At 46.6% G+C, this 12,822-nt stretch overlaps 1 protein-coding gene across 1 annotated transcript in view; it reads right to left on the reverse strand.

The window, feature by feature from the left end:
* Positions 1-3,598: 3,598 nt before the first annotated feature.
* Positions 3,599-12,822, reverse strand: part of KIZ (kizuna centrosomal protein) — a 52,924-nt gene continuing 43,700 nt past the window's right edge. Inside the window, exons 13-14 of the mRNA XM_076335257.1 lie at positions 5,650-5,693; positions 3,599-3,839 (exon numbers count right to left, since the gene is read on the reverse strand). Of these exons, the coding sequence (XP_076191372.1) occupies positions 3,736-3,839; positions 5,650-5,693 (148 nt within the window). The 3' untranslated portion in view covers positions 3,599-3,735. The remainder of the gene's footprint in view (positions 3,840-5,649; positions 5,694-12,822) is intronic.

Genomic DNA, 12,822 nt, shown 5'->3' on the forward strand with positions numbered 1-12,822 from the left:
GAGGGCTGCTGCTGTGCCAGGTGTGCACCAGCGAACTGAAAACCACAGAGTCTTCTCTTGTGCAAGAAGCAGTAGCAGAAACCTGCCACTAGAGAAGAACAATCTCGTTGACAAACAGCAGTGACAGTTTCTGCCTAGCGTCCGATTTGGAGTGGGGATGAGCGCCTTCCTCAGTGCGACCTTCTCTCCTGGGAAGCGACTGCCAGCTCCATCGGCTTCCCCGTCAGCGGCCGAAGGCAGCAGCGGTTCTCCGCTCCCCGAGCTTTCCTGAGTGCAGCCACTGCCTGCGTGCCGCGCTTCTCTCTGCAGGGTCTCGGAGTCAGGGCTGCGTGCCCACGCAGACTCCATTTCGGCTCACCAGATAACGGCGCTCAGCCGGCGTTTTTTTGTCAGCCCCTATGTGCTGACTTGTTTTTGTCAGCAGAGGTACAGGGGCATGAGTCGAAGTTTCGCCTCGCAACTGTGTGCATATGACAGCGAAAAAAAGAACGTAGCACCAAGTCGTCGCACGTACACAGCAGGAATACGGAAAGACTTTTCGTTATTTTCCGTAGATGAGTGGCATGCTGGTTGAAATCTGTTAAGGCTGTATTGATTACAGCCCCCTGTCCATCACCATCATCTGTCAACATCTTCCGGCTGCCAGTATGACAGCTGTGAAGGAGCAGAATAAAGTTGACTGGCAGAATGTTTTGCATCTAATGAGTCTGTGCACAATAAGAGTATAATAAATAATGCTCTGGAGGAACTCGGCTATCACTTAAACACCAAAAGAGAGAGATTGCCTTAGCAGAAGCTCCCAAAGCCATCTGTCATCTGTCAAGAGTTGCATGTCTGTGGCTGAGCTGGACTGAGGGAATGGAAAGCACCGAAGAGTGGTGATGGGTGCCTTGTATCATGCAAGGAGACATAAAGCGGGCTGACATCAGGAACCCGGAATCACTCAGGAAGAGCTTAAAACTACAAAGGCACCGCAGATTTGACGCAATGTTACTTAGCAGCGCAGGCTGCTAGAGAGACTTTTTCCAGATGAACCTTGGTCTGACATTCACTGAAAAATCACGTAGCAATAGTCTGTCTCTGGAGTGACGTACTGGTGAGCTTACATTTAGCAGATGGCTAGGAGCATCAGGAATGAGTTACCGCGGCTTAGGGATGATCAGAAAAAAGCAGCAAGGAGCGATGACCCAGGCACCAGCCCTCGGGTGGTGGGTTCAGACATGGGTTCTGATACAGGTCTCGGGGGTGCCATTGAGCCTGCCAGTACACAAAGGAAAATAAGCCTCCAGCACGTTGCTAGAAGACTACTGAGAAGCTCCTAAACCTGCCTGGTGGTCCACTGTTGTGGTTTAACCTCAGCCGGCAACTGAGCACCACCCAGACGCTCGCTCACTCCCCCCCCAGTGGGATGGGGGAGAGAATTGGAAGGGTAAAAGTGAGAAAACTCGTGGGTTGGGATAAAGACAGTTTAATAGGTAAAGCAAAAGCCGCGCACGCAAGCAAAGCAACACAAGGAATTCATTCACTGCTTCCCATCGGCAGGCAGGTGTTCAGCCATCTCCAGGAAAGCAGGGCTCCATCACGCCTAACGGTGACTTGGGAAGACAAACGCCGTCACTCCGAACATCCCCCCCTTCCTCCTCCTTCCCCCAGCTTTACATGCTGAGCATGACATCCCATGGTATGGAATGTCCCTCTGGCCAGTTTGGGTCAGCTGTCCTGGCTGTGCCCCCTCCCAGCTCCTTGTGCACCTCCAGCCTGCTCAGTCGGTAGAGCATGGGGAGCTGAAAAGTCCTTGACTAGTGTAAGCACTGCTCAGCAACAACTAAAACATCGGTGTGTTATCAGCATTGTTCTCACCCTAAATCCAAAACACAGCGCTGTACCAGCTACTAGGAAGGAAATTAACTCTATCCCTGCCGAAACCAGGACATCCACCAAGAGCAGCAGCATGACGGGGTGCTAGCCCTTCTGGTCCTATTGCCATCACATTCCAGAATTTGTTTTCAAGTGTCACAATTTGCAGGACAGTCCTGCAAAAAATGGGGAAGGGCCAGAGGGGTCTTTGCTGTTTTTCTGGCCGAGGCTGTATCAGCTCGCCAGCCTCTGAAGGGAGGGATCACAGGAGCCTTAATCCAAAATAGCCTGCGGTCGAACGGGCACGGAAGCCCCGGCCCAGTGGGGGAGGACATTAAAGCCTTCGGTAAAGTCCAGCTTTAGTCCTTCAGCGGAGCCCAGCTGTCTCAGGTGACATCAGCCCTGGTCATACACTCGCCCAGCTCCGTCCTTCGTGCAGCTGATTTCCCAAGCATTGGAACATTCAACGCTGCACCATTGCCGACGTCAGACTGAAAACCACGAGATGAAGCGAGCCAGCAGACACCTGTACTAAGGGTTTCTTCTTCTTTTCAAGCCTTCTGCGAGCCTTTATTTCATATTCTCAAGCTTGTCTTAGACTACGCACTCTTTTTATTAAATTGAATATTGTTAGCATTTTAAAATTGTTTTTGGTGGACTGGGCCCAAAGATTGGTGCCTGTATTCAAAGATGCAGTACCGAGTTTAATTGGGGTGCTGTTTTTTGCTTTTGAACTTACCGTAATTATGAACAGATTTTTTTTTTAAATATGTCCCCTGGTTTCTCCCTTCGAAAGAAAATCTCATGTTTAATGAACTTAATTTTAGATAAAAGGAATTAAAAGAAGAAAATTAAAAATGCATGAAGCTCCTAGAGTCATCCAATTACTGTGATGTCCATACAGCAATGCCAGCATGGATTTTACAAAGCAAGTAAAAGCAGAAAAATCACTGGGGCTCGCCACATGTAAATGCTGCTCTATTCCAAAATGTGCCAAATTAGAAATGTACGTTTTATGCATTTCTTCTTCTTGATCTGTTGCAGAAGAAGATAAAGATCAAACATGCCAGCCCGCCCCGAGTAGCATATGTACGCATACCCAGAATGCTTGCTTTCTTTTTTCAAAACCACATCTAGCTCTGTAGTCAAAATACTAGAATACATAGAAGCATCAGCAGAGGACGGTCTTTGCGTTCAGTGCGACAAAAGCAGCGGCCGGGCTGGTGGGAGGAAGTGGCACTACTGAGCAGTCTCCAGCAAAACGGAGACGAGGCTGATCTGGCCGTTAAATGCCGCTCTCAATTCCAGATCGCTGCTGAGGGACTCCTCGCCTCTGCCAGCCTCTTCGGTCTCTGCCACGCAGAAGGGTTACCTGTCACGCGGCCGCGGCCTGCACCTTTCCTGCCGGCACCGGGCGGGAGATGCTCGCTGCGAGCAGGGGACTGCGGACAAGCAGCTCCCAGCCCCAGCAACAATGAAACGGGACGCTGTACGGAGGGACCCAGCTCCCTCCCTGAGGAGGGGGTTGTTTTGCAGACAGCCCCCACCCTCTGAGGTGATAATGCTCAGAGACGAGCACTGTGCAAGCGTCTCGGAGCAAGTGGACATCTCGGGACATACCTTCATTTATTCCCCAGAAACAAAGAGACCACAAAAAGGCTCAGTCTCACGGGGCAGGATTGCCGTCAGATACGGAAAACACTTAGTAGCTGAGAGAAAGCACACATACGAGGAGGCCGTGTATAGTACCGAGTAATATTTATTTTTTATTTAAATTTTCTTTGACTATAAAGTGATGAGCTGCGCTTTAGACAGCAGCACTCTCAATATGTACGAGATGATATTGTTCATTTCTTCCCAAAAGCGTTCAGGGGAATCTTAATCATAGAAGTCATCAAATTCGTCTGCTTCTGTGCCCCGAGTCTGTGGGCGCAGAGCAGCCTCAATCTCGGAGCTGCTGTCGTCAGATTCGCCCCAGAAAGCTGAGGATGAGGAGAAAAGAAGAATAAACTATAAAATCTTGTCCATGTTTATGTCATTTATGTCACAGACGTGATCATTTTACAGCTCTCCGGAGGCGGACAGTCACCATGGCTTATGGAGAAGGTCAGAGTTTTAAAGACGGCAAGACCTAGGTGTGCGTTTCCGACACAGCGTGCTGTCAACACGTCGCGGTCTCCGGTAACGGAGCTGCTGTGGCCAAACAGTGGGCTCATTCAGAGGTCCCACTTCATTGTTCCTCAAGGTAGCTTGAGAGAACATTTCCACTCCAAGCAATTTACTTGACCAGCTGCTGCCTGAATTACAGCTTTGTCTATTATGTTCCACTTTTCTCCCTCTACTTGACCCTGTGGTGAAGTCACCATCGGACCATGACATCACAGAGTTGGCATCAAAACGGCAGTGACGTCACAAATGAAAAATCACCACTTTGAGACAGGCTCCGATACAGGCAAGATTGACTTCCAAGAACTGCATGGCTTTAACAAACAGCTCTGGGAATTAGCAAACAATTTCACTGAAATAAACAGGACCACATTTAAATTTGGAGTGCCTGAGAGATTCCTCAGTACGTAAATTCACTTGACCCGCAGAAAAAAAAAAAGTGAAAAGCGTGGCACATGGGGAAGCGCAAGTCAAGCCCACGGTCACTTACAGAGCTGTGCTGTCTGCCTGTTCCTAACCATTTTCAGAGGGCTGCTGTTTGCCCAAAGTCAGCGCAGTAGCCGCGATGCCCCAAATGAGGCGTAAGACTCAGAAACAGGGATTCGGGTGGCAGGAGAGAGGAAGGCTGTCATACCTCACACAGAAATTTCAGCTCATGTTTGACTGAGGCACTGTTAACGTGTTCAGTGCTCTTGATGGCACAAGCTATACAAACATCTTATCTACAAATGCAGCAGCTGCATCTTTCATCCTCTATCCCCGGCCCCCTGGACTGCTGGTCTGCGCTCGGCTGGGAACGTCAGAGCTGTGCCAGCTGCACCCTGCGCTCGCTCCCACGCTGAACACGTGGGAGGAGGCTGAACACACCGAAAGGCTCCACGGAAACGGGCTGGGGACGTGAGAGAGCCTCTCAAATGGCACCAGAGCAGCCATCGTTCATGGCATCCCTAAATGGGCTCAGATGCCACATCTCTAAAACGTTCTGTACCGTTCGGGACTGCATAGCACCTAAAGCTGAGCTCCAGGCGAAGAGCTCCCTGCTCCCAGCGCTGACTTCACTTACGGGAGGCTCCATTAGAGGCGACTTCAGACACCAGTGGTCCTTACGGCGGTTAAAAGAGAAAAATGAAACGCAGGGAAGAATGAAAACATGCAGGGCCCAAACACCAATTTAAAAGAAAGCCTGCTTGCTCATGGAAGAAAAAAAAATTGTTGCAGATGCACACACGCGGGTGCGCAGGCACCTTTGTGCACCTACCTATTGTAACTGTGCAAACACACCCGCTTCTGCAACCCGTATTTCAAAGGGAAGATCAAGAAAACGTCAGGTTTTTCCTTCTCTAGGTCTTCTACCTGCTATTTGCTACCGTTTGATTTAAACCCTGTAGCAAGGATCACTACTCCTTCCACACCGTACGCGCTATGAAACGCGTCCTCTCTGGCCCAGAATTTGTCATCGTCAGCTATTTGCTGGCTCCTGGGTTGAGACAGGGGAATTCCACGCTTTCCCATCTCCTTATGCTCATATTTTATACAGTTCCATAATGTTGTTCTTGGAGGTTTTCTACAATATAAGTGACACTTAGAAAGACATCCATTTTAAGTAGCATAACATTTGTTTCTTACCTTTGGATTTTATAGCAGTTACCATTCCCTTCCTGGTTTCAGTCCTGTAAAAGAGAAAGATTTCAAATAATGAGCACAACGTCACGAAATTAAAAGAATGTATGCAACTTATTTTTAAAAAAACTGTGAGATGGGTTAAAAAAAAATCAGTAACTTCTGTAACTACTTTTTTTTTTTTAAATAACTTTTATCAAGGGTTTCTTCACCTTTATGTCTTTCAAAAGGTGGAGAAATTAACATGCAGCAGGGACATTGGTCCAGATGTTCGGGCAGCACGAACTGGAGTCATTCCTTGGTAACAGCGCCGATTTACACCAGCAGTGAATTAAGGGTACGAAGGATCAGAGCTCCGTCTCTCTTTTGCAGCCCTTCAGATAACGCAAAGAAACCAAAGAAAAAAATCCAAACAAAAATAAAAGCACCCCCCACCGATGCTCACTGAACCTCCTCATTCCCCTTCCTGCCAGTGTTCTCCTCCAGCCCAGCTACCGGGTTCCCATAGCATCACCCACGTCCCTATGTAAATGTGCGATCTCCCAGCTGCCTTTGATCTACCTTGATGTATATGCAGTTGCGACTCTGCTCCGTTAAATGACTGCTCTTGTGTCTGGAGCATCACAGGCCCTTTTGAATCTCTCAAACAAGCTGGAATCATTTTGATCTTTTGTGTGTAGCGTGTGTATTGTGTTGGTGCTGTGGAATAATCACATAGGGGCAATGATGTAGGAGAATTAACTGTTATAGTAACAATCCTGCAATAAGCTCCAAAAATAAAGCTTCAGCTGATTTTAATAAGGAAGTTCAAATAGGAGATATTTGTGACATTACTGTGCGAACTAGTAAAATACAAGCACATGTCAAGCTGCAGTTTGAAGCTGTTGCCACAGTCAAAACAGGACTCAATCAGCTGTCAAAAATTTCATATAATTTGCTGCATTTCATTTAAAGACATGGCAGCTAATACGCAATTGCTTAAAGCAGGGAGTTAAAAATATTCTAACTGCTATTGTGGAGGCATTTGTGAAGGAGATACAAAAAAAAAGCAGAGATGATTCATTGCTTGTCTTATTCCACTGTATTCAGTAAGGATTTGGGATTGCAGCTGGAAAGCTAAACTTAAAGCAGGGGGAATTTTCATTACGTTACAGCTACCTACGTTACAGAAGCTTTTCCTTTTAAATAAGAGAAAGCTTACACTGTTTAAATCATATTCCTTTTCTACAAGCTGCGAATGCCATTAGCACACAGCCTCCCTCTTTGCAGATATACAAAAATTCCCAGAAATAGAATATTAAGCATAGCCAAAGTTCAACCAAGATACCGAAACTGAGGCTTAAGTACTAGTGGAGTATTAACAGTGACATAACTAATTATTAACTTATTATTTAAGTAAAAAAAAAAAATCTTTAAAATGTTTATCTGACGTTTTGTTAGCATGCCATCCAACCGCCTTCCCGTTTTATTCAGAGTCAAACCCTACACTGCATTACACTTCAACTTCTTGTTCAAATACATTGACTCGACAGTATTTTCAGCAAGTATTTTAAGTCAGAGCCTCTGGGTTGAGTCCTGCAATATGCTGAACGCCCTTAACTCTTGCTCACTTTGGAGAGATTTCGTGACCCTCAGCATTTCCCAGGAGGTGCTCCACGTATCCCAGGCTTAGCCTATAAAAATGTGCTCAAGAGGCTGCAGCTCTGGCGGCTGCGTCGTTTTTCCCCTGGGTGTAGAGCAAGAAACCACTTGTTGCCGAGCTACAAATTGAGAGGTGACTTCTGTGGCAGACTGCACAAGAACCATTTTATCTTCAAGTAGTTCAGTAAAACAAGATCAGGCAGCTGGCAGCTACCGCTTCCACTGCCTGCTGCTTCGTCTCCCACTGTCAAGAGGGGAGGCGCATGGGGCTTCGTTACTCAGCCATGCTAGGAGGTCCCTCGAAGTGGTTTTTTGCTCCACTCCTCTCCGCGGTTCAAGCCCAGATCAAACACAAGAGGGTTGGTCATCTGGGCCCAGAGCCTCTGCCGTGCCGAGGACCACCACGCACATCATGGAGCGCGGGACCACCGGTGGAGGACTTGCCCAGGTCTCGGGCGGCTTGGTCCTCTTGCACAACTCGAAGGACTGTGAGGTGCTCCAGGTCTGGCTGAAGGCCAGTGGTCTCACGGAGAAGCTGCAGTGGACAAGGACCACCATGGCTGTAGGAAGGTCTGGAAACCTTCCCTCTTCTGCCCCAGCTTCCCATGAAGAAAAAGGTCAATGCCGACAGGAGAGGGGAGGAAGACAGATGTTTGCATTCTACCAAAACCCATCCATTTGCTGGGGTTCATCCCCTCCCGGGGCTAATCCGCCGCCTGTAGAATGGGATTCACTCCCAGAAGAGCACAGAGCTGCAGCGCTGCACCCCAGGAGCTGGGCGTTAGTTAGTGTGGCACAGCAGTCACTAAAGAGAGAGACGGGGGACAGGGTGTCAGCAAAGGCTTGGCATGAAAGCTGTCGGCACACAGAGAAACGCCTGGGGAGATAGGGAAAATGGAGCTAGGACATCAGAAAGGTCAGATCAGAAATCGCAGCTCCGCCAAACCAAGCCTGGGAAATGCTGTAAGATAGCTTTGTAACAGGGAATAAAATTCCTGAATTGTGTCTGAAGTGTTAGTCAAGGCTGATAAGATGCAAGAAGACCTCTACATTGCAAAACATTCGTATTCAGAAATCGGCAAATTCAATCATGAAAGTTATCATCCGGTATACTGAGCACACAATAACCACACAGACCTCCGCGGAGAAATTTTAGAGGAGTATAAATGAAGTAAGGCCAGTTTCACTGCCTCGACTAATCCCCCGTCGTGACCCTTCGATATCCATTTACACATTTGCTTCTTCCCTAAAATAATTCCAAACTGAACCCAGGCTCTAACAAAGAAAAAACCCAAACCAGTTTAACTTCAAAGGGCCTTTTAATCTCTCCTTTACTCTGATGAAACAGGCTTTTTGTATGGAAGATGCTGCAACAATAAGAAATGAAAAAGCGCCAAGACAATATTTTTCCCTCCATGAAGAAAATTAATATTAAGAGGAAAAACACCAGACCAACAAGAGCCAAGTTAATAGAAGTGGCTCACTGAAAAACAGCAGAAAGTGTTTGCTTTAGCCTGAGTATCTTTTTGCTAAAGCACCTGTTGAACCTCTGTGTTTTAGTGTCAAGTGGAAAAAAAAGACACCCAAACACCAACAGGAAAAAAAAAAAAGATGCCCAATTGCCAAAAAATAAAAAAGACAAAGAAAACTACCCAAACATCCAGGGGAAAAAACAACAAACCAACAAAAAACTCCCAAGCACCAAGAGAAAAACACCACCACCCAAATGTCAAGTTTTATCAGAAAAACAAACAAAACGCAGAGTGCAGCGGCCTCGGGAACACTGATGCTCCGGCTAATCTTGTCAGAGGCTCGAAGCCTGTGCGCCTCCGTCCTGCACACGCGTTGCTGAGGCAGCACGCCACGGAAGACAAATGGAGCGCTGCTTCTTCGCAGGGTGGTGCTTATTAGCCCTCAGTGAGAGAAGCGATGGAGCTTCTCCCCAGCGATACGTGAGGATGCGGAGTCGGAGAGCCATCTTTAAAAATCGTTTTTCGAAAACATCCAAAAGCCTCGTGGCGGCAAGCGAGCCAGGCTGCTGAGTGGCAGTGCCTCCGACGTGACACTCGCAGCTGGGTATCCCCCCGTGATCATACGCTTTCCTGCCCGTTCCTGCAGAAGCCCGACGGCTCTGTCATTTTCTGCTGATCGTTTACTAGAAATTGAGCATCACAGAAGTATTCCCCGCCCTGGAATGTCAGTATAAACTAAAAAAATCCATTCATCACGCCAGAATTAGAGTAATAATATCGGATTTAAGTAATTACACTGCAAACAGGATGACCTTTATTTTAGGATACAAAGATCTATATCAAACTACATTTAAGACCATTCTCTGTTTAGATATACCAAGCTGAAGAAAAAAAATACTCTTGCCTAGAGAAACCGCTAACACAAAGGCTGCGTCACAGCGCTGTGATGAAACTGTGTCGGAAGAGCACAGGGCATCGCTGCAAAAACAAACTATTTCCTCCGTACTACGAAGGCAATGTATTTAGGTAGATGTTGTTGCCTCTCCTCCTCTCCTCTCACCATTCCTCACCAATATTCGTAGAGCATCGCCACTACAACATTACTACTTCTGCAACAGCTGGACATTAAGATTTCGGAAACAAAGCTCACAGAAATACCTGTAACGTCAGAAAAGCGTGCTTGAATTTACAGTCAGCTTCTTACAGAAGTGATTTGACAACTGAAAGCGCAGCAGAAGTATAAAACGATGGGATACGGGCTGCTTTCTGGGTGCGCCTCGGGAGTCTGGCAACAGGCTACGCCGCTTGCCCTGGATCTCCTGGTAAACGCACCCCCTGACCACCCCCCCCCAGCCCCGAGCCTTGGGAGCCTCTCCCCAGAGCCCCGGCCAAAGCGGGCGGTCAGTTGAGCGACCCCAGGGCCGGTTTTGAGGGGGGGGGGGGGGGGTGCGGGGGGCACTGGGTTGCGCGGAGCCGGAGTGCCCCCCGATGGCCAGCCCGCCTCGGCACGGAGAGCGGCGGCCACGGCCCGCTGGGACACGTCGCCCCCGAGAACCGTTCGGAGGATGAAGCGTAACCTGCCAACTTTTATTTGCGTGTTGTTACATCTGCGTTTGGTAAAGGCGTCTCTCGACTAACAAACAGCCTTCAGAGACCAGACCGGGTTACTTCGGGAGACAGATTAATCCAAGTTCAAAATACTTTACACCCTGTTTACGTCCTGACAAATTAAAATTGTTCCTCGGTTCTCGGTCGATAATGCATCTTTAGTCTGCAGATTATTTTGCAACAGGACAGCGCAAACGAGTCAAAGAAAACCAAACTGCTTGCATCAAAAATTCGGAATTACCCAGAAAGCTAGTGACCTCCACTGGCTGCATCCATCGCTACAGGACCACGAAATGCCACACACATCGCCTGCCGCCTGCTCTCGCAGAGAGACTCAGTCCTGACTTCTGATACCTTTTCCCCCAAGTAATTGTATAATTTAACACGCTCTTTTCCCCTGCAAAACGCTAACTCTTCAAGACGAAAGTTGCATCTCCGTGCCTGTAAATATTCCCTCGGTAAAGCAAATGAAGCCAGGAAAAAGTAGCGTTATAGCTAGACGTAGAGCAGGACAATATTTGCGGGAGAAGAGGAAGCTCTGGCATGCACCTCCGAACAAAAGGGAACAAGTGGTCTTTACTCGGGGAGCAGCTTCCTATTAAGACTCACTCCTTCGTACATTATGCCTTTCATCCCCACTCAACCACAAAATGATTTTGCTGTAGGAAATACAATGGCAGAAAAAGATTTACATTGAAAGAATCTTTAATAATAAACTGTTGCAGATCTGCCTACTTCCCCGTGATTTATAATACAATAAACATCGGATTCTATTAAGTCTCATGCACTGAAGACATGCACTGAAAAACCGAATATGAAAGCCCTCAATTCTTCCCGTCTCCAGCACCATAATAGTGAAATGAGCATGTATAAATGTGCTAAGAGTATCTCTTTGCATCTTTTATAGCTTGTGTGTATTAATCTGTAAAGCTTATTAAGAAAGTCATTGCTATGCAAAGCAGCACCCAATCTCTTTCTCTTGCTTTTCAACAGAGCGCAGTGTTTAGCCAATAGGACCGGTCCCCTGCCCCTCATTCGGCATTCATAACATGCAACATTTGCACAATGTATCTCTCAAAGGCTGCTGAATAGAAAGCCTTAATACTCATGTAAACAACTGCAAACCAATTACTTAATGAATCAGGCCCACACATAATGAGGTGCCAGACAAAGAGCTATAAATGCATTTTTGCGCCCGAGCCTCTGCTTTAAAGTAAAATCCCTCAGCTGTAGTTTGGGCTTAACTGGCATAATTATTGTCTGGAGGACATCAGAGGAAGCCATTTTTTTTATTTAGGTCCAGCAGGGTCTTCTGCGAGGTCACTCATCAGCTCAGTGACAAAACGGAGCAAAGAAGAATTTATAAAAAGTACCACAGCAGTGCTACACAGTGACGTTTATTCTGAAGTAGTGGGTTTCGAGACCACTTGTGAAAGCAATAAAGCCCGAGAAGTGACTGCAGTAAGTGGAGCGCTTAAATGCGAGCGGCGAAGAAACTGCACTGCGTCCTGGCCGTAAACAAGCCGCCGGCCGCCCTTTCCATTTCTCCGTCTTTCTCACTATTTTTGCCGCTCTCCGTCTTCGTGGAGCGGATGCCAAGTGTCCCAAAGCAAGGGCTGTTAATAAACTTCGCGTTTAGAAGGCTGCGTTATTTTTGACTCGTTTAGAAAAACTAACTTTAAGCTGTTGTAAGAGATTGATTTTTTTTTTTTTAAAAAGCAGCATCATCATGTATCAGCGCATGAAGCGCGCCTGCTCCTCAGCACTGAAAGGCATGAAATTATAGGGCAGAGTGAATTATTTTAAAAATCCATCTCAAATAAGAATTTGAAAAAAACAGCAAAAAAAAATGCACGCCGTATGAACAGCATCTGAAAAACGCAGAAGTTGCCACACATTATTAGCAAGCAGTGCAACATCCAAGGGTGAAAAAGCTTGGAGACTTTTTTTTTAAATAAAAAAATAGTTCATTTTAAATTACACATATTTTATTCAGATGCTTAGCAGTGATCCTGTAAGCAAGTTCTTCAGGGCCCGATCCTTCTCTTCCTGCTGTCCTGGGCTTCAGTGAACAACTAAAATTTAACATTTAAAAATTAATCTACAGGAGCACCCTTGCATTTCGTAGCATCAGGTAGTATCATTTGGAACATCGTTCCCAAAGAAAGTTTCAGATAATTTAAAAAGAAAAGAAAAAAGAAAAAAGGAGTTTGAACTTAAGACTAAGAATTAATCCTAAACAAAAGCATGAATGCCATTCATCAATATTGTATTACGGCTTGTATTTACTGTACTTGACGAATTACAGAAATACTGGGATTTTAACACAAGATGCAGAACACTTGCAAAATTGGAACCAACCTCATCAGTAACAGCATAGAAAAGCTGCAGAAAGATAGCGATGCTGTATAAACAGGAGGAGTTAAAAATTCATCAAAATTCTTTAAAGTCTCTTCCT

Source organism: Aptenodytes patagonicus, chromosome 3, assembly GCF_965638725.1.
Source record: "Aptenodytes patagonicus chromosome 3, bAptPat1.pri.cur, whole genome shotgun sequence".
Taxonomy (NCBI): Eukaryota; Metazoa; Chordata; class Aves; order Sphenisciformes; family Spheniscidae; genus Aptenodytes; species Aptenodytes patagonicus.